We start from the raw sequence: 26573 nt of genomic DNA on the forward strand, positions 1-26573 counted from the left end.
TGACGCCGTCTGTCTGATTAGGATAAGAACAAATATCTTCTCACGGCAACGAAACGGTTAGAAGTTAAGGACTTTCAGACCGACCTAAAAAAACACAAAACAGGAAGAAGAATTTGATGTTTTACATGAACTTGGTGACGTAATTCATGCGAGGTCGGCAGGATTTGAATTCGACCATTGGGTTCCACATCGATCACTATATTTAATTTTAGTCAGGTAACTAGGTAATAATAGTTACTGACTTACGGTTAATATTTTGGACTATCTTGCAAAATTTGTTACAAAATTTGATAATTTCTGTAGCAAGCCTACACGTGTCAATTCGTTGGCTCACTCAACAGCATATGAGGTTGAAGCTGGCACTCCCCTTTGCCAGTTTACATAAAATTTATATTTCCTAGTCAGAGCATCTCCTATATTATTGCACTAACATGTATAATTGTAACGTATATGTGCCATCACTCTCCTTATATTATTGCACTACATGTATGATTGTAGAACGTACAAATGCCATTTCTCTCTGTATCTCTCTACTCTCTTCTGTGCCTCCTCCTCCCTCCATTTAGTCTCGAATTTCTATTGAAGCCGGCCGATAAGATAAAATTTTAACCATCAAACCATTACAACTACAAGAAACAATTCTCTCCCTCAGCACGTATTGAGCTATTTTCTTTACTTCTCACGTCCAATTCTTAGTCATTTAGCTAGAGTGTTATCTACTGGTCTATACATTTGCCTTTGTAACTTTGTTGATGCATTCGCTGTTCACTATGCTTTCAGCTTTTCTAGAAGGCAGGGTAAGAATCACAGCTTCATCATTATTGTTACTTGAAATTAGTATGATAAAGTATTAGTAAGTTGCTAATAATTGACCATCAGGAGATGATACTTGTTGAGGGGTTAAGAATCGATGGAGTTCCAGAAGGAAAAGTAGGAAGCCATAATAAGCATATGCGCAACAAGCAAATAACAGTATATACCTTTTAATGTGAGATTCAATAATAGGCCAGTACCCATTTGTTTTGATTTATCTACAATAATCAGGAGTATAAGGGATCCAAATTTCAAATTTGCAATTGGGGACTTCAATGAAAACAGAAACAAGCTTTCTTCCTTGGAACCTCACTTCCGCCTATCACTTTGGTTTCTTTTTGATAGACCGCCAAATCCGACAAATTTGGATTCTCAAGCTCTTAGACCCCAGCCACCCATCCAGCGCTTGTTATGCATAGCTGAAGTTCTCTTCAAGGCCTTCACACTCACTGGACTGTTCTTGCTCTGTTTCAGCACAAAAAAACACATTAATAAAAACGAAAAAAGGTCACAGCATAGAAAGGAGAATGGAAAGAAACATGAAGCTCTGATTATTACCAGTCTGCAAGTTCCAGCATCAAGGTCGCAGACGGGGTAGTCACTAGGGCAGCAGCTGTAGTGGTCATCGCAGCAGGTTGCAGACTCCATAGGGCAGCATCCCCACCCAAAGCAGAAGTTTCCATAAGCATAGGCGCAGCAGCATGTGGTTCCAGCAGGGCACGAGTAGTAATCGTCGCAAACAGTTGATGGATTCACCGGGGGAGGAGGAGATGGAGGGGATGGGCCAGGTCTAGGAGGGTTCTGACCCTTCTTTGTTGGGTATGACGGCTCAATGGCAATGCCACATTTGCCAGTCTTGGCGGCTACATTGCGCTCCAACCTGATGTAACCAGCTTCTCCCCAGTTAGGACCCCATGAGTTCTTCACGATCCAATAGTCCTTGCCATTGTCGGTACCATACCCAACAGTAAGCACACCATGGTCTAGATCGGTTCCACAGCGTCCAGTGAATACACCCTAAATAGAGAACAGACACAAAATAGAAATTGGCACTTGTCATATATCTTGTATGTTATGTTGTAGGCAAACAAGTACTCGATCATAACATTCAATGGTAACAGGAAAAACTGTTTCAAGAAGACAACATGTGAAATAGAGGAATTACCGATTGGTAGAGCTGGAATTCCCGGCCCCCAGCTTCAATGGCAACACTCACGGGTTGATGTGCCAAAGCCTTCTTCAAAGAGATCTCATCATTTTGTGGAACATCTTCATATCCATCAATGGAAACAACACGAGCATTTTTCTGCATAAACCGAAGAAAATGTTAAGAACATGATGAAGTTATGAACCATTTCTCTGAAAGCCAATGAGGTGGAGTTGGATACTTACCCTGTTGGGATCACATGAACCCTCGGTACCCCGGTAAGGGTAATCAGCCTCGGAATCAATGCCACCATTGTTCATGATGAATTGGAAGGCATAGTCCATAAGACCTCCATTGCATCCCTGGTTGTAGGATTTATCACAATCCACAAGTTCTTGCTCAGACAATGAGATTAGCTCACCGGTCACAATCTGGTTTACACCTTCCACTGCCCCAACCGTTGAGAAAGCCCAGCAACTCCCTTCAATTCAGAACACAACAATGTTAGTTACAAGCATAATTCAGCAGCAGCTATACAAATCCAAGGACTGTTCACAAATTCTGTATATCATACAGGAAATGCTATCAGATGGATAAATTTATCAAATTTCTTACAAGAATCGCTGAAGGTAAATAGTATAAAAAATCCAAGGACATGTTACATAATCAACAATCACTTGAATATTGACCAGTAAAAGTAAAAAAAATTTGCTATTTTTTACATAATTCAAACAAAAACACCACGAAAAAATTTCATAAAAAGATCTAATCACAGTATATAATCAAAAATCACATATTTACTAGTAAAAGTAAAAAGATTTCACCTTTTTTTTTTTGCAAGCAATTATATTTCAAATTTTGCAGGAAAACAACATCCGTCCAAACAAAAACAAAACATGCAGCGAAACACAATATCAGAAACAGTGAAACACAAACATGATCGTATAAACTCACTCACCGCATTGGCCTTGATCCTTAACCTCGGAAACAGCGCCCTTGGCCCTCCAATCCACGGTCTCGGGCAACTTGTCCCCGACCCGATAAGCATACCGACCCGTCTTCCCACCTGAAAGCCTGGCCGCCCGGTCCTTCTTCATCCCCAAGAACCTCGACCGGTACTCCAGGTTCGTCATATCCGCGAACCTATTCAACCCCACCTTGTAACTCCGGTTCACCTTGTTATGATCGTCGATGAACCTCAGATTATCCTTGAAAATCTGGAACCTTCTCTCCTTCTCGCCCAGCACATTGTACGCCTTGCGGTGTTTGACCAGCCACGACTCGTACATGGCCTTCGCCTCGGCCTCGGTCCTTTCTGGTACGACACCCATGCCGTGTTTCTTGTCGTAGTCGATGATCGACATGTCGGCGGCGGAAGCTAGGCCGAGGAAGAGGAAGAAGAAAACGGCGAGGGCCATGGCGGACCCAGAAGATCGGGATGAAAACGAAAAGAGACCCATGTTTGAAAAAGGTTGGAAATTTGATCGTGGGAATTGGTAGGGTTAGGTTGGTGTGGTATATATATGGGTTTTGAGGAAGATGTGATAGGATGAGACAACGAATTGGGATTGGCTTAGAATAACGACGTTGCGTTGAAATAGGAAACGGAGTCTGTATCTGTCCCTCTCTAAATTTTGACCACCAAAACAAATTTTAATTTGGACCCTGGAAGATGGATTAGTCCATAATATATGTAATTTAATGAAAATTAATTGTATAAATTTTGATATGTTTCTGTTTTGCACATTAAGTTTTCCATATGTTTCTGATAAAAATCACTCATACATTATCTTTTTCTTTCTTAGATAAGAAAATACGAAAAGCCAAATTCATTGAACCTTATGTTTTCTTTTTCTTTTTCTTTTAGTAAAATTGATACAACTGACAAAACAAAATCAAAACATAAAACTACGAAAACAAACATAACCAACTTTAGCAGGCAAGGATTACATGCATATTTGCTCAAAATCTTGTTTTTGTTTAAGGAAATCAATATTTGGGAGAGAAATTGTTGTGTCTTTCATTGATAATAGGGGTCTCTTTATATGGAGGATTACAAGCATAGAATCAGAGTTGTACATCGAAACATAATCGTACAATGAATGGATATCTACGAAGATATCTCCGAGAATATCTCTAAGTAACCTAGAGTTTTGGCCAGACACATATTCTGGATATACTTGAACACTCCCCCTTGTGTCTCCCAAACGTGGTGCTCCTCTCGTTGCCTCATTAAAAACATTGCCAAGTAACAAAAATCCAGTGAGACAAAAATAACCTCGATCGAAGGGGAAAAAGAGCACAACACATCTTTCACGTTTCGAGACCAAACATGTTGACATCTCCCCCTAATGTCTGCGTCTCCTCCTGATGACTACGATCATGGGAGTTCGGATAACTTCCGTAAGCCAATGCTTGTGATATGTTTATCGAACGTGGATTTAGGCAGACATTTAGTAAACAAATCTGCCACATTGTCCTCAAATCGAACCTGGTTCACTTTAATCTTGATGAGCTTATGTTGTTGCTGATTGTAGAAGAACTTGGGCGATATATGCTTGGTATTGTCGCCTTTGATATAGCCTTGTTTCATTTGTTAATGCAAGCAGCATTATCCTCATAAATGCTGGTAGACTCATATGTGGTAGACTTCAAACCACAATTGCTTCGAACATGCGTAATTATGGATCTAAGCCATATACATTCACGAACCGCTTCGTGAAGAGCAATAATCTCTGCATGGTTCGAAGAAGTAGCGACTAGGGTATGTTTTGTAGACCTCCAAGGTATTGCGGTCTTACCCATGGTGAACACATAACCAGTTTGGGAACGACCTTTGTGTGGGTCAGAGAGGTACGCAGCATCAGCAAAACCTTCCAAAACACTAATGTCGTTTTGGGATGGGGAGAGGGAACGCAGACCACTATTGGTGGCGTCCCTGCCATGTGATGGGTCTGAATCCATCGTCTGTCTGTAGGGATAGAACAAGCTCATATCAATTGTACCACTTAGGTATCGAAAGATATCTTTAACACCAATTCAATGGCGTCGTGTTGGCGCAGAGCTATATCGCTAAGAAGTTCACGGCAAATGAGATATCCGGTCTTGTGCATTGAACTAAGTACAATAATGTGCTTATTGCACTTGAGTATGGCACTTCTACCTCTAGCACATCTTCGTTGTTGTCTTTTGGATGAAATGGATCATTCTTTGGATCAAGACTACAGACGACTATTGGGGTGCTTGAAGGCTTAACTTTGTCAGTATTGAAACGCCTAAGCATCTTTTGGGTGTAAGCTGACTGATGAATCAAAATCCCATCTTCACGGTGCTCAAGTTACAAACCGAGGCAAAACCGTGTTTTCCCAAGGTCTTTCATCTCAAACTCGGATTTCAAGTGTTCAGCGGTTTCCCGTAACTCTTTAAGGGTGCCAATTATGTTTATGTCATCAACATAAATCACTACTATTGTAAATCCGGAACTCGCCCTAGAAACCACTACTATTGTAAATCCGGAACTTGTCTTCTTTAAGGGTGCCAATTATGTTTATGTTAACATATCCCTTCCCAGTCAAGTATTCACTTAGACGGTTATACCACATCCATCCGGATTGCTTCAATCCATATAGTGAGCATTTCAACCTTATTGCAAATGCGCTCCGAGGTTTAGAGCTACTTGACTTGGGTAACTGAAGTCCATCTAGGACCTTCATGTGTATCTCTGTATCTAGATCTCCATACAGATACGCAGTAACCACATCCATAAGCTGCATATTCAATTTTTTGAAAACTACCAAACTAACAAGGTAGCGAAACGTAATGACGTCCATTACAGGAGAATAGGTCTCCTCGTAGTCGATTCCAGGGCGTTGTGAGAAGCCTTGCCCCATAAGGCGAGCTTTGTACTTTACAATCTCGTTTATCTCATTACACTTTCTAACGAATACCCATTTGTGACCAACCGGTTTGGTGTTGGGCGGTATTGGCACAATCGGGCCAAATACCTTTCTTTTCGCTAGAGAATCAAGTTCTGCCTGAATCACTTCTTTCCATTTTGGCCAATCAGCTCTACGTTGGCATTAATCAACGGATCGTGGTTCGATGTCATCGGTCTCAATAATCTCATGTGCTACAGAATAAACGAATACATCATCAATGATGATGGAGCTTCTTTCCCACGTCCCATGTATACTAGTGTAATTCACAGAGATCTCTACGTTCTCAGGGATAAGTTCTAACATTGAGGCATCCTCCAAAGATGTCTCTTGGACATAACCATAATCCAGAACATTCTTATGGGACGAATTTTGAGTATCGATGATCAAATGATTTGTTTGTGCCTCATTCGCCCTCTTTCTAGGGCGAGTATCCTTCAAACCAATCGGTTTACCGCACTTTCTCACTGGACCTGCGGCCATAGACGCCACATCACTGCCAATATGGGCAGCAGCGCCATCTTTTGGTACCTCAAGAGCGGCGTTACGTCTAGTATTTGGGACGTCAATCCTTGCAGCACTATGCCAAAAAGGCCTTCAGACGACACACATCAGACGACATAAGTTTTGTTTTATGTCGTCTGGGTTTTTCAGACGACATAATTTTTTTTTCGGTTGTCTGAATATACACTAAAATCATACTGGTTTAGTTTGGAAAAATGGTGAGCATTCAGACAACACATTTGTGTAGTTGTAGAAGGTGGTGATTTCCTATCTCAAATTTGGATAAATGGTGAGAATTCAGACAACACATTTGTGTAGTTGTAGAAGGTGGTGATTTCCTATCTCAAATTTGGATAAATGGTGAGAATTCAGACAACACATTTGTGTAGTTGTAGAATGTGGTGATTTCCTATCTCAAATTTGGAGGGATATCCAAAAGTTGATTAATTCTTTTCCCTCTCAAATAGCTGTATGCCCACTACTACAGAAACGGGATTTAAAGACACCTGGCTAGAAGAAACAATGACGTTTTTTTATTTCACTGTCCTTGTAAGCCATTAAGGTCGTCACTTGTTAAAATTCGGGCGAATAGTTAAAATCCTTGTGCGCTTTTTCGTCAAATAACAAAGAGAAAAACTCTCAGTTATTTTCTTCATTCCCGACCCCTTCTCTCCTCTCTCTTCTCTATCTTCTCTCGATTCCAATCTCAGATCTCTCCATCTGATGGAGGTGCACTGGTGCAGACTCTGGCAGCTCTCTCACCTTGGCATCCTAGTTAGCCCTAGATGTGGATCTGGCCCTCTCCTTTTCTCAAAGTCTACGTCTCTCTCTCTCTCTCTCTCTCTCTCTCTCTCTCAAACCCAGGCCCAAAACACAGCGAACAGCCAAATCGGAAACCCACATCGCCCTTCTTACTTCTCCTGTCTCCCAGCTTCAATTTCTCTCCGACTCATCCTCAACATATGCCTAGTAACCCTAATCCCAAAACTCGCCGTATTCACTCTAGAAAATTGAGAATTCATTTCAATGCAGAAGGAGATAAATGGGTAAGTTGCTCTCCCAAAATGGGTAAGTCGCTCTCCAAATCGATATTTTGTTTTCTTCCTTGGAGATGGCCAGTTGGGTTATCTCTCCATTAATCTCTGAGCAAAAAATTGTGATAATTTCTTCTTTTTTATTCTTCTTCTTTTCTTTTGGGTTGCAGATTGGGAAGTGAAAAGTGAAATCAGAAAGAATGAGAGTAAGAACATAGGGAAGCTTGTGACCATGTAGATTTATGGTGGCCCACTTTCATCCGCTTCCAGCTATGGTCTCCATGGAACTGGTAATTTCTTTTCAATTTGTTCTGTTATCATGGTGATACTTTTGTAATTTATACACTTAGACATTAGTCATGAAATTCTTGTACCATTTTATTTGAGTGAGCATCTGAAAAGGAGTGAAGCATTGGAGAAGATTATGGTAACCTTGTTGATCAAATATTTCTTGTTTCATTAACTTTGTTATCATCCTAAGCTGATGTTTATATACTTCTTTTCAATATATCCCAACTTCCCATCTACAAAGGGCACTAAAATTTGTCCCTTTTCTAGCTGTTTAGATAAAAAGTCTGATGCAAAATCTGGAGAAAGTTATTGTTACCAAAAATGCTTTGGTACTTGGCTATATTGTGAAATGCTTGTTAAATTGACTATGATGTTGTGGTCTGAACTGGTTGGAAATGTGTTTCTTTTATTTCAAATTGCAAGTGTATGGACATAGTGGTGGCAGAGCTGTGTAGATTTGATGAATGGGGTCTTGGGTTTTGTGGGCTTTACACATTAAGAGGGTCTTTGGGGTCTATATCTTACGCATGTCATTAGGCTAATGCTGTTAAAATTATCTTTGCCTAGAGAGGAGGATGTCTACCCATGATAGTAGCTTTGGGTTAAAAGCGTGAATAACTCACGAGAGTTAATATTGGTTACCCCCAATGAGTTATAAGGAATTCATGTTGTTTATTAGTTCATTATTCTTGGAATATATATATATATATATATATATATATATATATATATATATATATATTAAGGCTTCTCTGCTTTCATTTTCAGGTGGAAGAGGTTTGAAGGTGCTTTAAAGGTTAAGATAGAGTTTGACGACCTGAAGAATAAGGCACTTCATACCTGCAGTTGCTTCAATTCCCTTGTTAGTCAAATTGAGTGGTAAAACATCTGTTTTTCCTCCTTTTGTTAATTAATATGATGCAATGTGATAAAAAGCACCATGATATGTACTGTCTTGTGTTATATGAATAGCTATGGCTTATTTGACTATGGTATCTAGATGTGAGCATTATTATATATCTAATAAGCATCTGATTCATTATGTATCTCTGTTATATCTCATTATGCAGGTCTTGTCACTGACAGCTTGTTCTTCAGTAAGCTAAGCGCTAAACTTAATGACTGACAATGCATGTTTTCTTTTTCATTTTTTTTCTCCAAGTAATAAACTACAAAATTTTAGGAGCTCATTGCATTGAATTGTTCTTGCAGTTTCAGTTTCTTAGCTTTGGGTTAGCTATGTTTATATTTGACAACCTGTCATTATTGATTTGATAGAGGTTCTTACTTTTTATGACTGTTGGTAAAGGAAAAAAAGAAGTCATATTTCTTTGTTCTCAATTGATAATTTTAGCTGTTGAAAATCCTGTTATCACTTTGATACCTTTCATGCTCTTTTTAATAGAAGTGCCTGATATTACCTCTTTTCTCTTGCTTAGTGCTATACCTTAGACATGCTCTTCCTTTTGCAGGTAGCTGAGAGCTTGGAGCTGGTAAGAAGGAAATTAATTGTTGTTTGATAAAGAGTGAAAGCATTTCGTGCTTGGTAATTTCCCTGGATCTATGATGCTTTGCAATTTTGAATCTGATTAGCTTTTACCACTTTTGCACCTTCAGTTTGCAGTCTTTTTACATGTACAGATTACATGTCGTGTTTCGTGAGACCAGTGAAAATTGAGTTATATGGTACTTCATGTTAATGCACTTGAACATGGAAATTCACTGAAATACCAATTCATTTATCTTATCAGATTTGATGTCAAATACATGCAAGTCATACTTTACATCAGAATTGATCCGTGTATTCCATAATGATGAATGATTGGACTAACTTGCTAACGTGAACACCCATGTCTGCATAGAATGCAAGTTTAGTCTATTTCTAATGTCTGAAAGTGCATTGGCATGAGAAATATTGGGTAGTCATGGTTTTATCTCATGACCTCAGATCCAAACTTTTCTATTATTTTTCTTAATAACGTATGCTTGAACATATCATAACTACTCTTTCACGTAGGGGCGTTTGAGTTCTGCATTTATGTTGTTTTGTTCTTTTTTTTTTTTGTCCAGGGCATTTAATTGAAGAAAGGAACCAAGTATATTCTTTAGAAAACAAGTTTAATTCCAAGTTCAAGTAGGCATAGAGAGATATAACACACAATATCAGGTATCGAACATATCAGTCTTCAATATATACATATATAATATATACATATATTTTAGATTCTGCGTGTTATAGAGAGATATAACACACAATATCAGGTATCGAACATATCAGTCTTCAATATATACATATATAATATATACATATATTTTAGATTCTGCTTCTTATTTGATATATATATATATATACATATATATATATATATACATATATATATATATATATATATATATATATATATTCTATTTCATTTCCAGTGTATTTTGTATTAATCTCATACTCTGCCTCTTATTTGATTGTGCCTTCTATTTTATTCGTATTCTGCCTATGTGATTGTTGATCCATCTCTGTGATAGTATCCCCCCACATTAGGATTAGCCTGATAGTAACAAGAGCGTTCGGTGAAATTACCAATCCTTTACCAACTTGCTAATGCCTCATTCCAACTGATCAGTCTCCATGCAACCAAAATTTTAGTTTATTTATATATGATTTGTATCCTTTTTCCCCAAGGAATATTAAGAAAAGTTACACCTATGAGTTTATCCAAATAATAAAAGTTTGTCTCTGGTGCTGTATGAAAGTGCAATGTTTTAATTTGATGGACTATGGTATTGGTTTTTTAATAGCTTTAGAAACTCAAAAGATAAATCACTTCTCTAAACTAATATGTTCTCATTGAGCTTCAATTTTTCTGTGAAGTGAAATTTTTTTGGTGCATGGTTTCTTTAGAGCATAATTTCATTCCCTATTATTGTTGCCAATATATTAGGTTTGACTATTAACAATGCATGTTGCTATATTCAACTATCTTTATATTCATCAATATACAGAAAAGAGTTTCTCATGAAAATCATCTTCATATTTCTGTAACAGAACTCTCTGAGATGGGATCCTTATATTAGTTCTAATTTCAATGTCTTTTCAATATAGATTATTTGTTAAGCTGTATTGTTTCAAAGTTTCTAATCATATACTTGGAATTCTGTAATTGCACGTAGAAATGCTTTGTGGGAGATTTGGCATGCTGGTCCTATATGGGTTTGAGAAAGCTAATTAACCATCAAAAGTGCAGGCAGTCATATATCTTTCTTGCATCTTTGGTTCTCGGATTTGCCTGTGTAATTCATCAAGTGCAAGAGGCCTCCAAGTACAAGGTAGAATTTGGATCTATTCCTGTTTTATGGTTTCTTCATTTTCTGGACACTCTAATCTTTGTTTGCTGACTATACAAAAGAGTATTGTATGTGGGGTCAAGCAATATATCTGAGTTTTCAATTAATATTTCGACTCTAGCAAAGTATCCCACAAGGCTCAATTTTAGATCAGACTATATTACTGCATTTGTAGAAGCTGGGGAACTCACCTGGACACCCTTTGTTGTTATACTATACCTCTGATTCGGTGTCTCTTTTTATAGTTGACTCAAGTAACTTATATCTTTATTTTTAGGCCCTTCACTGTCATCAAAAATAGGAAGTCTTTGTTTGAAGATTTAGAAGCACATTACTAATACAAGTAAGAGGTTGTTATACATAGATTTAGTTACCAACTTTGCTTACCCTACGATAGTCATTCTGTGATCAACTCTGTTTCTAACAATAGTCTCTTTGTCAAACAGGTGTTAAGAAGCTTCACATCTCAGGCATTGAAAACTTCCAGAATGCACAGTATTAGTTGTGTCACCTATGAAGCCAGATTCCTCTGCTTCAACAATTCTGTAAGTTCCATGCTTGGGTCAACAACATGAGTTATTTAATGATTAAATAAATTGGGGTATTGGTAAACTGACAGAATCGGGTATACCCAGTCAGTGTCATTAATGGTGTATAATTATGTTTTATAGGTAGACATGAGGAAGGCGAATATGGATTTTTTGCATCCATGTACTGCTAATAGAGTAACTGAGCTTCCCGGGTTTAAAGATGAAGTTCATATCAGTGTATACCCATCCTCTTCACTCCCTCATGTTTATCAGTGTATGTGTTCCCCATCTAGCTAACTATTTATATTTGCATTTTTCTAGTTCAGGCAAGGTTTATTAGGTACTGAAAATATTTATTTCTTTCAGGGCATTCCGGAGCAGATGGGTGATAAGACTTGTGGATATTGGATTATGCATTACATGAGGGATATAGTAGAGGACAAAAACCAAGAGTGGAGTGCTAAGGTAATCAGTAACTAATTTATTGTACTAGTGATTTATTGGATTAATTATCCATTGTGATGCATAACTAAGCTTCTGTCCTTGCAGTGGGAAAGAAAAGCAAATCACTATTACACAATGGAGAATGTTGATGTTGTCCGGGCAGAGTGGGCAAAGTATGTTATGAAGTTCAAAGATAACTAGTGCATGTGTAGGTTTATTAACTAGTGCATCAACTTTTGGACATGGATAGTTGATATATATATATATATATAGGCCAGATTTTGATTGCAGTACTGCTAGCTATTTTGCTATGTTGTTTAGTTGGTTGCCCACATTGTGTTGTGCTTTTGGCTTATTAGCAAGCAGTACTGCATGCATATATTTTGGTGGCTGCCCAGTTTAGTATATATGGGCCGTTTAGAACTGATGTTGATGATTAGAACTGTGATGTTGATGATTAGGTTCTGATGTTGATGATTAGAACTATGTACATGAGACAATGGTGGATTAATGGAAATTGCAATGAATGATTTTGGATGTGGATTTTATGGTTTCAGAAATAGCCAATTTTAATTTCCAGAATGCATGCATACCAATTGTACAGGGGACTACTAAAATGTGTCATTACAAACTGCAAGCTACAACAAAAGCACACCAAAATGTGTGGTTGCAAATTTTAACGTACTATTAGTGGTCCTTGTTATATTCAGACCACAAAAATTTGTCGTCTAAATAATCTCAAACGACAGTAAATTGTCGTCGTAATGAAATTGACATAACAGAAATCTATTGTCTAAACCATTTCCCAACATCACATATGTATAATTGAAAAATCTTTCACACAACACTTATATGTCATACAAATCAACCATAGAACGACACTTAATTGTCTTCTGATACACTTTACGACCACATATAATTGTCGTGTAAAGTAAATTAGCACAACCTTTAAGTGTTGTTGTATGAGAGAAGACACTACATATGAGTCTTCATATTTCTTATTTAAGGGCATTCAGACCACACAAATAAGTCTTGCAATATGCTTCACAGAATAGTATTTCAAAAAATATGTCATTGTTTTGTTTATCAGACAATACAAAACCGTTGTTTGAATGCTTTTAAAGAAACAGATCACAATGTTCCCAAAATGCAAAACTCATCAGACGACACATTTTTTATGTCGTCTGAAAATTCAGACGACAGAACTCTTCTGTCGTTCGATACGCCCAAGACACGACATCGTACTAGACGACACATTTTCGTTCGTTCAGACGACAGAACAGTTCTGTCGTCTGAAGGCCTTTTTGACATAGTGCAGGTACGTTTGCAGCAGGTATATGTGATCTCATCACTTTGGCAACATCAGAAAACGCATCAGGTAGAGTGTCTGCTACGTTCTGGAGCTCGATAATTCGTCGCACTTCAAGTTCGGACTGTGCGGTATGAGGATTGAGATAAGATATAGTGGGGATAGACCACGACAATTTCTGTCGTTCCTGTTGAACATCTATGTTCTTATCTCCCCCTAACGACAAGAAGACTGTCTCATTAAAGTGACAATCCTCAAATTTAGCTGTAAAGAGATCGCCTGTCAAGGGTTCAAGGTAGCGGACGATAGTTGGAGATTCATATCCAACATATATGCCCATTCGTCTCTGTGGACCCATCTTAGTACGCTGTGGCGGCGTAATAGGCACATAAATGGCACACCAAAAATGCTTAAGTGTGAGATGTAAGACTCGTACCCAGTCACTAGCTGTAACGCAGAATAAGGTTGGGTGGCAGTGGGTCGTAGATAAATTAGCGTCGCTATGTGCAATATTGCATATCCCCAAGCGGAAACAGGGAGATTGGTGCGCATAACCAATGTCCGTGCTATCATTTGTAGTCGTTTGATAGCGGCTTCCGCGAGACCATTTTGGGTATGAACATCGGGAACTGGATGCTCTACATCAATCCCCAGTGACATGCAATAGTCATCAAACGTTTTCGATATAAACTCCCCAGCATTATCAAGTCGAATTGACTTAATTGGGTGGTCTGGGTAGTGAGCCCGTAGACTGATAATCTGGGCTAGGAGTTTAGCATAAGTAGCATTTCGAGTGGACAACAGCGTGACATGTGACCAGCATGTCGACGCATCAAACAATACCATAAAGTATTTAAAAGGTCCGCAAGGTGGTTGAATTGGTCCACATATATCCCCTTGGATTCTCTACAAGAACAGAATGAGTATTTTTGGATCCTTTGGGTAGGATGGTCTCGGTCCTAATTTCCCTAATGAATAGGCTTTGCAAAATGAGTGAGGGGCCTTAAAAGCAACCAATGAGGATTTTGGTTGGGTCTGAGCCGCTGAGCGTCTGAAGCGCTATTCGAAGCAAAATTGGTGACTACATCACCCATCATGGTGTCATGGCCATGGAATCATCCATGGCGTCATGGCCATGGGAATTGGCATCCATGTTGTCATGGCTATGGGAGACACCTACCATGGCGTCAGGAGGAGGGACGGCGGCGGCCCTAGGCCCGCGGTGGATAGCGGTGGAGGCGGTCACACTCAGTCCAGGAATCATTCTTTGATTCTTGCTCTGTTTCGCTCAAAAAAATGGATGTCCGTGTGAAGTCTTTAAGATGCGGATCATCATATCACGACCAGGATGTCCTAGTCGGTTATGCCAAAGCCAATATGTGTCTGAATATAACAGATCTTCTCTTATCACATTATTGGATTCAATAGGTCAAATTGTAGTGACATAAAATCCACTAGATTGACACATAAGCTTCTCTAAGATGCGCTTCCGTCCGCAATCATTAGAGGTAATGCAAATGAACTCTTTTCCGTTCTCTGTATGCATTTCTGCATGGAATCTGTTGGCTCTGATATCTTTAAAGCTCAATAAGGTTCGATTTGCCTTAGGAGCGTACAGAGCTTCTGCGACATTGATTAATCAAGGTGCCATTTGGCAAGAGGAATTGGGCCATTCCACGTCCTTGAACCAATCCTGATGGCCCAACCATCGTAGTCACAGAGGAATATGTAGGCAACATCTCCAAGAATAATTGCCTATGGTGGAGAATGGTGTGCGTAGTCGCACTATCCACAAGACATTGCAGTTTTCCAGAATCCATTCCTAAAAGAAAACGCTCATTATTAAAAAGGAGTCATAATGAAAAGAACTCAACTTTTATTAATAAGCCAACGAAATTACATCATTGTCTCTTTAACCAAAGAAAATCTAATCCAATGAACTAGCTAATGCAAGACAATGATAATCGTCTAACTTCTTTCGGTAACTCCAAAATAAATATGACCAGGTGAGTAGAGAGATGTTGGTGGAGCAAAGCTCGCTTAAGTATCACTAATCTCAAAACCTTCCTAGACATCACACTTACTTTGGATGGGCCTAGTTTGAAGAAAGACTAAACCATTGGCATTTACTACAAAAATAATATGGCAATTGCCTACATCTCTTGAAAAAAATAAAAGACTTAAACAAAATCACCAGTCTCTTAATCTTGGCCTTTGAAGTCTTCCACCCTCAGAGCGAGATCGCCATCTTGATCTTCTTGCTCCATGTAATTTGCTTCCCTTGCTTCACGGTACATCTTGTAAGCATTTGCAACATATTCTGGGATGAATTACAAGCTTTGGCCCAATGTCCAGACGCTCCACACCAAAGACAATCATCTTTATGGTCAGGCTTCCTCAATTGAGGCGCTTTAGGGGTGCGTTGGGGACGACTATTATCCTTGGTGGCGCCACCACCATAGCCGAAGGCTCTGCCTCCCTCTCTCTTCACACGTTGACACCACGGTTCTTTGCACACCTATCTTTGCGGTTACCTTCCTCTTTGGGGTGATAATATGAAACAAGACATCTAGAATTATCCCTAGTCTTAGGGTTTTGCTCCTTGTGTCATCCCTTAAGGGTGCGACTATAGTTAGACTTCGGAATAAACTTGGTTCCCACAGGTCTAGAGTTATAATTCTTCACAAGGATGTTGTCGTGCTTTTCAGCTACATTCATGGCTCCAATCAGCTCATGAAACCTTGTGATACATCCTGCATTGACATCAATCCAATAATTCTTTGCAACCATCAATGCAAAGACGGGGAAGGTAGAGAGAGTCTTCTCGATCAACATCGTATCAGTGATGTTGTTTCCACAAAACTCCATTAAAGACTTGATACGAAGGGCTTCCGAGTTGTAGTCAAGTACAGACTTGAAATCACAAAAGCGGAGGCTGTGCCATCTCACTTCTAAATCAGGAAGCAGGGAGTCACGAACGTTGCCAAATCGCTCTTCCAGTTCTACCCATAGATTTTTAAGGTCCTCTTCATTAAGGTACTCGTTTTGGAGCGTGTCATTCATGTGACGTGTCATGAGAATAATGGCCTTGGCCTGGTTTACCTCCAAATTAGCTCTATTCGCTTCCAAAGCAATAGCTTGTTGAGGAGTAAGCACGTTCTAACTTGGCTCAAGGATCGTACTCATAATCCCTTCAGCCTTAAGATGCTGGCGCACATCATGAACCCATTTGTGATATCCTGCGCCTGTTGTCTCCAGTGGAGCAAAGTTTAACTTATTTAAGTTACTCATCCTGAAAAACAACAAGAAAAGAGGGTTAGTTTCGGAGCGAAAAAGACTACCACGAAAACAAATAAAATTTCTGAGCATAGTCGCTCCCAAGAAATTAGGAATTTCTTAGTGTAATCGCTCCCAAGAAATTCAATTCCAAGAGGGGTTGGATTAGATCGAAACAATGATGTGTTTGTAGTCGATCGTATCTTCTCAACAAACTCTAAGTTTGGAGGACTCAACAAGCTCCAAGCTTGGAGTGAGCATGAACTCCTCAGTTCGGTTTATGTCTCCCCTATGAAGAAAAAAAGGGGTAGAAGAAGGGAGGTTGCAAGTCCCCGAGAAAAAGAAGAGAAAGAGAATAAAAACTTCAAAAACGGGAACGTTTAGTAAAAAATAGGGCTAAATACTAGTTAGTACTCTGTGGTTTAGGTCCAAAATCAATTCAGTCCCTGGACTTCTAATTTCATCAAAAACACTCCTGCACTTTCAATTTTGATCTAATAGGTCCAATTCGTTAATATTCTTTCAAATAGTTGGATTATTTGTTGAAAAACTATTTATTTTTAATAGTAAGACTCACTCCTAAATTGACAATGCAGACCACCTTGACGCCACATCATAAAACATAGGCCATATATGATCCACATTAACAAGTTAAATAACCCAATTGTCGGAAAACTAACAAATTGGACCTATTAGATCAAAATTGAAAGTGCAGGGGTGTTTTTGATGAAATTAGAAGTTCAGGGACTGAATTGATTTTGGACCTAAACCACAGGGTAGTAATTTGTATTTAGCCCTAAAAAATACCCTGAAATAGGGTCGCCGGTTTTGACCGGAAAAGTTGCCAGTGGCCAGAGGTGGTTGGGCGTTGGCTGGAGCAGTGCAGGGCGATTGCATGCGCTGGTAAGGCTAACGCTTTCGGTGAGCTGCGCGGGGCTTGTGCGAGGGCTGCACAGGGGCTGCCGAGGAGCTATCGACAGGAGGCGAGGCTAACCTTACGCTGGCGAGGCTAACGAGGTCGGCGAACGGGCTCGCGCGGAGGCAGGTGAGGCTAGCTCTGGCGAGGCTAACGGGGCCGGTTCAGGAACTTTCGAAGGCCTGTTTAGGGGGATTCCGACCGATTCTAGTGGTTTAGCCGCCGGTTCTAGACTTCTGGGATCAAGGGTTTCAATGTGAGCGGCGGTGGTTGCTAGGGTTTGAAGGCTATGATTTTAGGGTTTCAGGGTTAGGGCTTCATGTTGATAACGTGTTTAAGAAAATCGGTATTTGGGAAAGAAATTGCTGTGTCTTTCATTGATAATAGGGGCCTCTTTATATAGAGGACTACAAGCATAGAATCAGAGTTATACGTGGAAATATAATCGTACAATGAATGAATATCTACGAAGATATCTCTGAGAATATCTCTAAGATTAACCATATTACAACTTCGACAAGTAACCTAGAGTTTGGGCTAGACACATATTCTGGATATACTTGAACAGTTTTCAATATACATATAAAAACATCAACAATACAATTTCATAAAAATATGAAACTACATCGATTTCAAAATGTTTTTTAATAGTTCTTCGGATCATTCGAGGAATGTTGCATTTTCCTCTGTGTATCAATTGCTGTCTTAGAATTACCTACACAACGATTCTAGTGTAACATAACTGTACTTAGATGAGCATTTGCCTAAGCATAATTAGCTATACGGGTCAGTCCCACAACGCCGCCAGAGGCACTAGCGCCATTAAGGGTGTAACCTCCGGGAACACCGTTACACGGACTATTACCTGAGGTCAGGTTCAGGCCGAGATCACCTCTGACGCGCCGCATCAAGATCACCTCACTGAGATATCAGAAGCTACTAACTAATGCCCATCAATCCCACATCGGAAATCATAAAGAGATCATTCTGCTCTTTACCTATAAAATGTCCACTTCTCTCTCGTCTATGCATTAAATACTTGTCTAACGTTACTCTGTCAACATAAATACATTGACTGACTTAGGCATCGGAGTAGAGAAGACCGCCAACCGCGGTTTCCCCTCTGACACCTTTGTATTTCATTTGATAGGTGACGCTTGTAATACCCCGAAAATCCAAATTAAATTCCATGGATTTTTAGAAATGATTTCACGATAGTAGGAGCGAGTACGAAGCTTGGAAAAGTTGTGGAATTAGTTCGAACGATTTTATTTTCGAAAACGAACGTTATTTAGGGGCTCATGGAAATTGACTTTTTATACGTATGGAATTTGGGAAAACTTCCTTCATGAAAGTTGTAGAGCTCGTCGATACGATCTCGTACATATATGGAACGCAGTATTCGGAGTTCGTATGAATAAGATATGAATATTTGAAAATTGAGATTTTTCTATAAATAGCAGAAAAATCAGAATTTTTCATTAAGGACGAAAAAATCTCATTTTTGCTGAACAGTCCCCCAGCTCTCTCCGTTCTCTCTCTTCCTTCGACCCTCAGACCCGACGGGTCTTAGTCGACCCGACCCGGCCGAAAACGGCGCCTCCGGCCTCCTCCGTCCCCGGACCCGGGCTCCCCTGAGATCGCCGGCACACGACGAGCCTCCCTCTGGTGTCGCTTTGCTCCGCCGCTGCCCCGAAAGCTGGATCGAATGAGCCACAGTTCCGATTGGTGACCCGACCGGAAAACCAATTTTCCGGCATCCCCTCGGCCGATCCTTCCCATTTTCGTGATCTCCTCCTCATGCTGATCATCCCCATGTAAGCCTTTCATCACGATTTTGTGTATAGAACGCTAGATCATGGTTTGACTTTTTCAACGTCCCAGATTCAATCTGATCAAATCAGACGCACCAGATTAATCCAAACTTCAAAGCTTGATCTAGGACGATCTAGGCCAAACCAGACTTAGCTCCAGGTATGGAAGTCGATCACCCTTTCATTTTGAACCAGTTTGTAGTTGGTCACTTTGCCATCGGAGGTGGTTGACCGGCGTTGACCGCCGCGTTGACCGCCCACTGACCACCGCTTGTGGCGGCGTATCAGACCATATTTCGAGTTTTCATTATCTAGGCGATGATCTATGCATCCATACGAGCGTTTTGATATATAACTTGGTCATGTTAGAAAAAGTTGATAAATAGTGGATTTACGTTTTTACGTTACTATTTACGGTTTTTACGTTTTATCTTCGGTTTACGATCTGCGAAGATCAGACCATCGATTTTACTTCAAATTTTAATATGTTGATCGTATGACTGTCCCGGTGACTTTGTGAGGTCACGGGCGAAGATCTGACCGTTGGATCTTCGTATAATTGAGAAATAGTGATTCGGAAGGCGATTCGTGAGAATCCGACCGTCGGATTTTCATATAATTTTGTGGAGATGTTAGTAAGGGCGATTCAGGAAGATCTGACCGTTGGATCTTCGTGATAATTTTGGAGGATGATCCTAAAGGCGATCCGTGAGGATCCGACCGTTGGATCGTCATTAAATTCAGATCCGACCGTTGGATCATCGTTTAATTTGAATCTGAGCGTTGGATCGTCGTTTAATTACATTTATGAGTTGTTGGCTAAGTTAAGATCATTATTGGATTAGGTTATCGACGGATTGATTTGGCGGACAATTCGGGAAAATTGTTGTTTTAGCTGTTAAGAAGACGCAGCTGAATTAGAGGTGAGTAAACCTCACGTGGTTCATATTACGAACTGAATAAATTTAATTACTTTATTTTTGTCGTAATTGTGTGAAAATATTTATGGAATAAATATTTGTTTTAAATCATATGGACTTGATCAACTACGGTCCATAGGTAAGTAAAATGATTTTATTATACAAATGAATTTCACGGTTTTTTTTATGTTTGAACTATAGTTGGTATTAGTGGTCATCCCTGAGCGGATGATTACGTATATATATATTTACGTGGAATATATATATTGGTTGACGTGTGATTGGTGTGATGAAATAATTGAGAATGAATTGGATATTATTCAAGCTATTAATCTCGCATTTAATTGTTGAATAATGAAATGTTGATCATGTGGTGTGAAAGCTATTTTATATGCCCAATTGTGAATATGTGGAAATTATTTTAAGAAATAAAGATTTGTCTTGAAATAATATGTCTCTTTATGTGGGTGTACATATACATATATACGATCTATAAATCATAAAGATTGTATTTTGTGATTTTGATTATGTCTGAGAAGTACAATTGTGAAGCCGGGTGTTATCTACTACCCCGTGCTTAAGTGAATTACTGGTAAATGTGTTTTGGTGTTATGTGGAAGTTAGCCTTGGGCCCTAGTCCCTACAGATAGTGCACTATTATACTCTTAGGAAGGTTGCTTACTTTGAGTATACATACTTGGGTATAGTACGTTGGACCCTGGTATGCTGCGGCTTACCCATGCTTTGGTATTATGGACCCTAGCATGTGGTTTCCCGTGCTTTGGTATTATGGACCCTAGCACGTGGATTTATGAATTGTTACCAATCAACCTGGCTTTCCCGTGTTTTGGTATTATGGACCCTAACACGTGGATTTATGATTTGTTACTAGTTAATCCGAAAATTCACTAAAAAGAAAAGTGTACTTATATTATTTTGATCAAATATCTATCTGTGATATATTGTTAATATGTGAAGGTGTTAGTGAAAAGAGAATCAAGCATGCTTTGCTTTAATGTTATTTCACATATTAATGTTGCAATAGTTGTTGGTTGTGATCAGTCAAATGTTGAGTTTTAAAAGAGAGTATCGAGAATATACTTGCTTTTATGTTTATGTGATTTTTGGAGTTACCGTGTGACTGTGTTGATTGTTTACTTGAGTTATAATAAATATAATTGAATAAATCAACAGTTCTTTCTTGTTTACTCATACGGGCTGTCAAAAGCTTACCGGGTTTTGTGTTGTTGCAATTCCCGGTACACTATTCAAATTGTGTAGCGGGTAGTCTTACAGGTCAGGAGAATCAGGGCAGTGATCGTGCGGTTTAGAATATTAGTATTACATTTATAGCATTTGTTTTGTGAGGAGAATTGTGCTCTCTTGAGCTTTATAATTTGTTTTGGTGAGAGTGTACTGTAATAAGTAGCTTGAGGATTTGGTTTATGTAATTATCGAGAGGTGTAATGTGCAGTTGATTTTGAGAAAAAAAATTCTGAGATTATAAACAGGGTATTTGAGGTTCATGCTTCGAATATGAATTACTTAAATTCAGAATTCGGGGTGTGACAACGCTAGCACTACGCATCCTTCAATGACGACCCAAATCCGAATCAGCGTTAATGGGATTTGGCTACTGCTAGATCTTGAACATTAACATTAACATTAACATTCTCCTTGAAGCACATCTTTTGACCCTAAATTCTTAGCACTAGCCAGAAGAACATTTTCATCATTCATGATCTCTAATTGGAAAACTTGCTATAATTTTAAGAATCTCTAATGAATACCTTACATTAAAGATTCATTGAGCACTTTCAATTTCAACCGTTAATATGAGTTGGACATCAATGTACTTAACCAACGGTTTAACTTGAAAGCACTTACTGAGTCTTTATTATAAAGTATTTATTAAAGAGATCCCCAAATTTTTATGATTACACATAATCATGAAATAATTATACTTCTTACTCGAAGTTATGCATATAAAGTTGGCATTTGATAACTCAGGACTAGTTGTAGAAAATTAGATTTTAATTGTAATAGTCACAGTTTACATGAGCATCAACTCTAGAAAAACTCGATAGGTTTCTAAAATTTGGCCGATTGAGTAAGTAACTATTGTGTATCTACGACATTTTATGGAAATATCTCCCTTTCAATTTCGAGTCTCCATACTTTGGAAAATGCTGATCTAGAAACGAAGTCATCAGTTATTATGAACGAGAAAGTGAGATAGAGATCTCAAATATTATTAGCAAGAAATCACATAGAGATCAATAGTTTGAACATCAGAGTCACACATTTGGCAATTTGGGTTTAGAGTAGGCATTGTTTTTTTTTTTTTTTTGGAGAGAATGTGGGTGTCATTCCATTGATGAATATAAAAAATATTACATATAATAGCTCACCCAAAGGAGGGCTACTACAAGATTGAGCCATCCTTAGAAAGCCCTAGGGTTGAACCCAAAATATAACACTTAAACATGACTATCTAAAATGCAACATTTTCCAACATCACCATAAGTCACCAGTAACATGACACTACTGAGGAAAGGACCGGAACAAAACCAAGAGCTAACCCTAATATTATTCATTGAACCTGAGAAACACTCTACGAAAGGGGACAACCTTAGAGAACAATCTAACAAACTAAATCAAAGCTTAGCTTAAAAAAATCTGTAAGTAGCATAGGCCAAACAATGGACCCAGTACCTAGTCGGCCCAGAAAGATGGGAAGCCCAAGCAGCTCAACACTTCACCCTCATCCATGACCAAATCGAGATCCACCAGATCGCCGCCATCAGTCACCGCCTTTTGCACCAACCTAACGTTCGCCATCACTCCACTACCTGCACTTCATGAAGTACGCCACACAGTCGAAGACTAACCTACGACCACACGAAGCCATACTGCGAAGATACGACCAAAGCCAGACCGCGACCATACGACCGTGAAAGATCGACCAAAGCAATCCCGGCCAATCTCCCACCTCCACCGTGCAACGCCTAGCGTGCCCAGCTGCTCCTGCTCCACCATCTCACGAACCACAGCCAATAGGACGGAGACACTCCAGATCGGAAGCGAACTAGCCGTCGTACCAAGGTACCAAGACGCTTGTTCTCCCCAATCGCTCACCTCCTAAACCTGGTAGGGATGGAGGATCAACGCTGAGGCAAGAAAGGCATGTCCGATGACGACATCATGGTGATGCGCTACCGGATGGAACAGAAGATGAAGGAAGTGGTTGTTCCTCTAGGGAGAAAACCTACAAATATGTGTATCTTTATAGTGCTTAATTATGAGAGGCTTTGCCAACGAGTAGGCATAGTTGTACGTAGTTGATCCCCTCTATGCAATATTCCTTGACTTGAGTTGAGCCCTTCTATAGACAATCAATTACTTTCAAAATCAATCTATCAATCTGATCACAAATTTCATCGATCACTTGCATGAATGTGATGTCACCCCGAATTTTGAATAAAGAAATTCGAATCCGAATAACTTAACAAGCACAAGAAAACACTTAGAAATTTTTTCATTTTAACTAAGCAACAAAACAAACCAAGCTCACCAATGTCAATACCGACTCGTTCTTTAGAGTCACATATTACATTACAGAGAGTTTACAATTAAATTGAACAACAATTCAATAAGTAAACACACCCACCACTCTCACTACATAGCGGAAGATTAAAATTAAGAGTACCCTTCTACGTCCACGCTATAGAACGTACACCTCAGCTTCGACGACGGTTACTCGATATTCTAACCTGCACAATAACCCCTACACCATGGAATAGTGCACAGGGTTGAAACAATAAACTCGGTAAGCTTTTGCAAGCTCGTGTGAGTAAACCAAAATAACCACAAAATACCTTTCCGACTCAAGGACAACAAATCAACACAAAGATTAAATTCCAACATCAAAATCATTTTCTTTTTAAGGAAAACACCAGTCACCACCGTAACAACCAAATCATTTGAATTCTCAACAATTAAACCAAAACCATAGTAATCCCTGAATGTAGTTTAGTTCAGGAAATTACATTAAAATCAAACAATTGAATCATAGTAATCCCTGCATATAGTTTAGTTCAAGAGATTACATTAAAATCAGACAAAAGAAATGGAAAAGGAAAATCATAGTAATCCCTGCATATAGTTTAGTTCAGGAGATAATATTAAAATCAAACAAAAGAAATGGAAAAGGAAAATCATAGTAATCCCTGCATATAGTTTAGTTTAGGAGATTACATTAAAATAAAACAAAAGAAATGGAAAAGGAAAATAAATAAGCAAATCAAACAACTCATGCTAAAGCCAAGAAATCACATTTTCAACTCACGTGAAAACTCCCACAATTTAGTAAAAACCCCAGCCCCTCATGGACAATAAAAGAAAGAAATCACTTGAAACTCTCTTTTGAAAACGTGTATGCATGAGTCACAAGTAACCACGTGTTACCCCCATGACGTACAATGACAGACAGACTAGAGCTCTAACTGAATCGTAACCTGTCACCCGGCCAAAGGTTATGGTATCCGATATACTTGCCTCTGTCACTACTGTGACAACAGATCCGTATACTGAAAATAATTGAAAAGTCACACAAGAGTCAAAATGTTATACCCAAAACTTAAGTACTTTTTCAACACAATATAATCAACAATTACATGATATATTGCCTTTCCAAAAAGAGTAAATGCACAAAACAATAACCTGAATAAAATCACAATTTATTATGCTCATCATAATGATGACATGCCATCAAGATATATATTTCATGTAAATATATATACATAGTCATCCACTCAGGAATGTTACTAATACCAACTATAATCCACAATCGCAAAACTTGAGAAAAATTATTTTTATAATTAAATTCTCTTTTAACTTACCTATGAACCGTAGCCGATCAAGTTCATATAATTTAAAACAAATATTTATTTCCAGAAAACAATTTCACAATTTAGCGATTTAACAGAACAATAATGTAACTCGGTTCATAAATGAACCACGTGAGATTTACTCACCTCTAAATCCCGCTGCGTCTTCTCTTACAGCCGAGACGAGTACAGAACACACTCCGTCAATCACCTAAGTAAAATAAGGTCTCAACTTAGTACATGATTAAAACGAAAACGGTTACGGTTCGAACCAAGCATTCAAATCCAAAACCGAAGATTTCGTCAATCGTGACAAAACTTCCTCCAAGACCTCCCAAGGTCTTCGGAACACTTCTATGATCAATTTCTCAAAATTATACGACAATCCAATTGTCGGATCCTCATAGATCGGAAATTGAGAAAACTGAAATTACGTAAATCTAGCATGCTTCGAATAATCACAACATGACCCCATGATATATCAACAACCTCGTATCGATGAGTAGGTGACAACGATGAAAATAGAACCCAAAAACCTGGCTGGACACGCCGCCACGCACCGTTGGCAACCCCTAAATTGGGTCATGATACCTATGCCAAAATCTTCATCTCAACATGTACAAAAACTTTCACAACTAGCACAGAGTCTGAATCAAAGACATTTGGCTGGAATTTACCTCAAAAGCTCAAGAAATTGGAAAAATCCCAGTTTTCTGATATGCTTCGATTCTTCCTCCACGTTGTGAATATATTCAAACCACTTGGAGAGGATGATTAGCGTCTTCTGGGCTTCAAGAAATGGCTGGTGGCGCGGCCTGAGGTAGCCAGAGGACGGAGAAATGGCCTTTGACCGGAAACTGCAGTTGGGATCAAGTTCTCTTTGCTGCGCCACCTAGAGGTCGAGATGGGCTGTGATCCTACCCCAGATCGACAGAGGAGGAAGAGATGAGTCGATTGGGACTGGTGGCGTGTCCAAAGGTGGCCGGACGGCGGAGATATCGCTGGAAGAAGGTGAGAGATATCGCATGTCCACGAACTTGTATAGACGCGCTCAATGATTTTTGTGAAGGAAATTTTCACAGAATCCTAACATATAAAAAGTCAACCCTTGAACCGAAGCATTCCAAGCGAATAATTGTCTGAAACAATTCAATTTCTCGAAAAAAAACAAAACAACAAGGCACCGAAACCATAATTTGTACAATTTGGACCTTGATTAATTTCACGAAAAATACAAAAAATTAATACGAAAATCTAAGTCACTATATGGGAATATTCACATAAGTACATAAAATTTAGAATACACTCACTTAGATGTTCACTAATCCGAGAACATGATGAGATTGGTTTTGCTTTATTAAGGGCTAACAAAAACTCCGTAGGACAAAAAGTTAATCAAAGAAAAAAATAGC

At 39.0% G+C, this 26573-nt stretch overlaps 2 protein-coding genes and 1 long non-coding RNA gene across 5 annotated transcripts; 2 read left to right on the plus strand and 1 right to left on the minus strand.

Annotated features, from left to right (window-relative positions):
- Positions 1-961: 961 nt before the first annotated feature.
- On the minus strand, positions 962-3490 carry LOC133741520 (cysteine proteinase RD21A-like). Its single transcript, XM_062169403.1, has 5 exons — positions 2919-3490; positions 2206-2441; positions 1979-2119; positions 1372-1830; positions 962-1278 (listed from the first exon to the last, which is right to left on the minus strand). Exons 1-5 carry the CDS (start codon positions 3418-3420, stop codon positions 1186-1188), a joined length of 1431 nt encoding a protein of 476 aa, XP_062025387.1. The 5' UTR covers positions 3421-3490; the 3' UTR covers positions 962-1185.
- Positions 3491-7237: 3747 nt separating this feature from the next.
- LOC133736234 (uncharacterized) lies at positions 7238-8910 on the plus strand. The gene is made up of 4 exons (XR_009859465.1): positions 7238-7467; positions 7604-7723; positions 8493-8603; positions 8795-8910. It is a non-coding gene; the product is annotated as an uncharacterized LOC133736234 (long non-coding RNA).
- Positions 8911-10284: 1374 nt separating this feature from the next.
- Positions 10285-12283, plus strand: LOC133735304 (uncharacterized). Of its 3 annotated transcripts, XR_009858913.1 has the most exons (6): positions 10290-11045; positions 11341-11406; positions 11510-11608; positions 11735-11867; positions 11960-12058; positions 12143-12283. XR_009858913.1 is itself a non-coding variant. In XM_062162721.1 (5 exons), exons 1-4 carry the CDS (start codon positions 10926-10928, stop codon positions 11980-11982), a joined length of 375 nt encoding a protein of 124 aa, XP_062018705.1. In that variant the 5' UTR covers positions 10285-10925; the 3' UTR covers positions 11983-12058; positions 12143-12283. The 3 variants fall into 3 exon arrangements, 1 of the variants encoding a protein (XP_062018705.1); XM_062162721.1 differs by lacking the exon at positions 11341-11406 and having other exon boundaries at positions 10285-11045; XR_009858914.1 differs by lacking the exon at positions 10290-11045 and having other exon boundaries at positions 11363-11413.
- The last annotated feature ends 14290 nt before the right edge of the window (positions 12284-26573 follow it).

Source organism: Rosa rugosa, chromosome 3 (assembly GCF_958449725.1).
Source record: "Rosa rugosa chromosome 3, drRosRugo1.1, whole genome shotgun sequence".
Taxonomy (NCBI): Eukaryota; Viridiplantae; Streptophyta; class Magnoliopsida; order Rosales; family Rosaceae; genus Rosa; species Rosa rugosa.

Bases quoted from the DNA above. Each gene is read 5' to 3' on its own strand.
- LOC133741520 (XM_062169403.1), bottom strand. From the start codon at position 3,420: ATGGGTCTCTTTTCGTTTTCATCCCGATCTTCTGGGTCCGCCATGGCC. The intron at 2,442-2,918 runs GTGAGTGAGTTT...TCTGAATTGAAG, and splicing joins TAAGGATCAAGGCCAATGCG to GGAGTTGCTGGGCTTTCTCA. The intron at 1,279-1,371 runs GTAATAATCAGA...GTGCTGAAACAG, and splicing joins ATGCTGGAACTTGCAGACTG to AGCAAGAACAGTCCAGTGAG.
- LOC133735304 (XM_062162721.1), top strand. From the start codon at position 10,926: ATGGGTTTGAGAAAGCTAATTAACCATCAAAAGTGCAGGCAGTCATAT. The intron at 11,046-11,509 runs GTAGAATTTGGA...TTTGTCAAACAG, and splicing joins AAGAGGCCTCCAAGTACAAG to GTGTTAAGAAGCTTCACATC. The intron at 11,609-11,734 runs GTAAGTTCCATG...TATGTTTTATAG, and splicing joins TCCTCTGCTTCAACAATTCT to GTAGACATGAGGAAGGCGAA.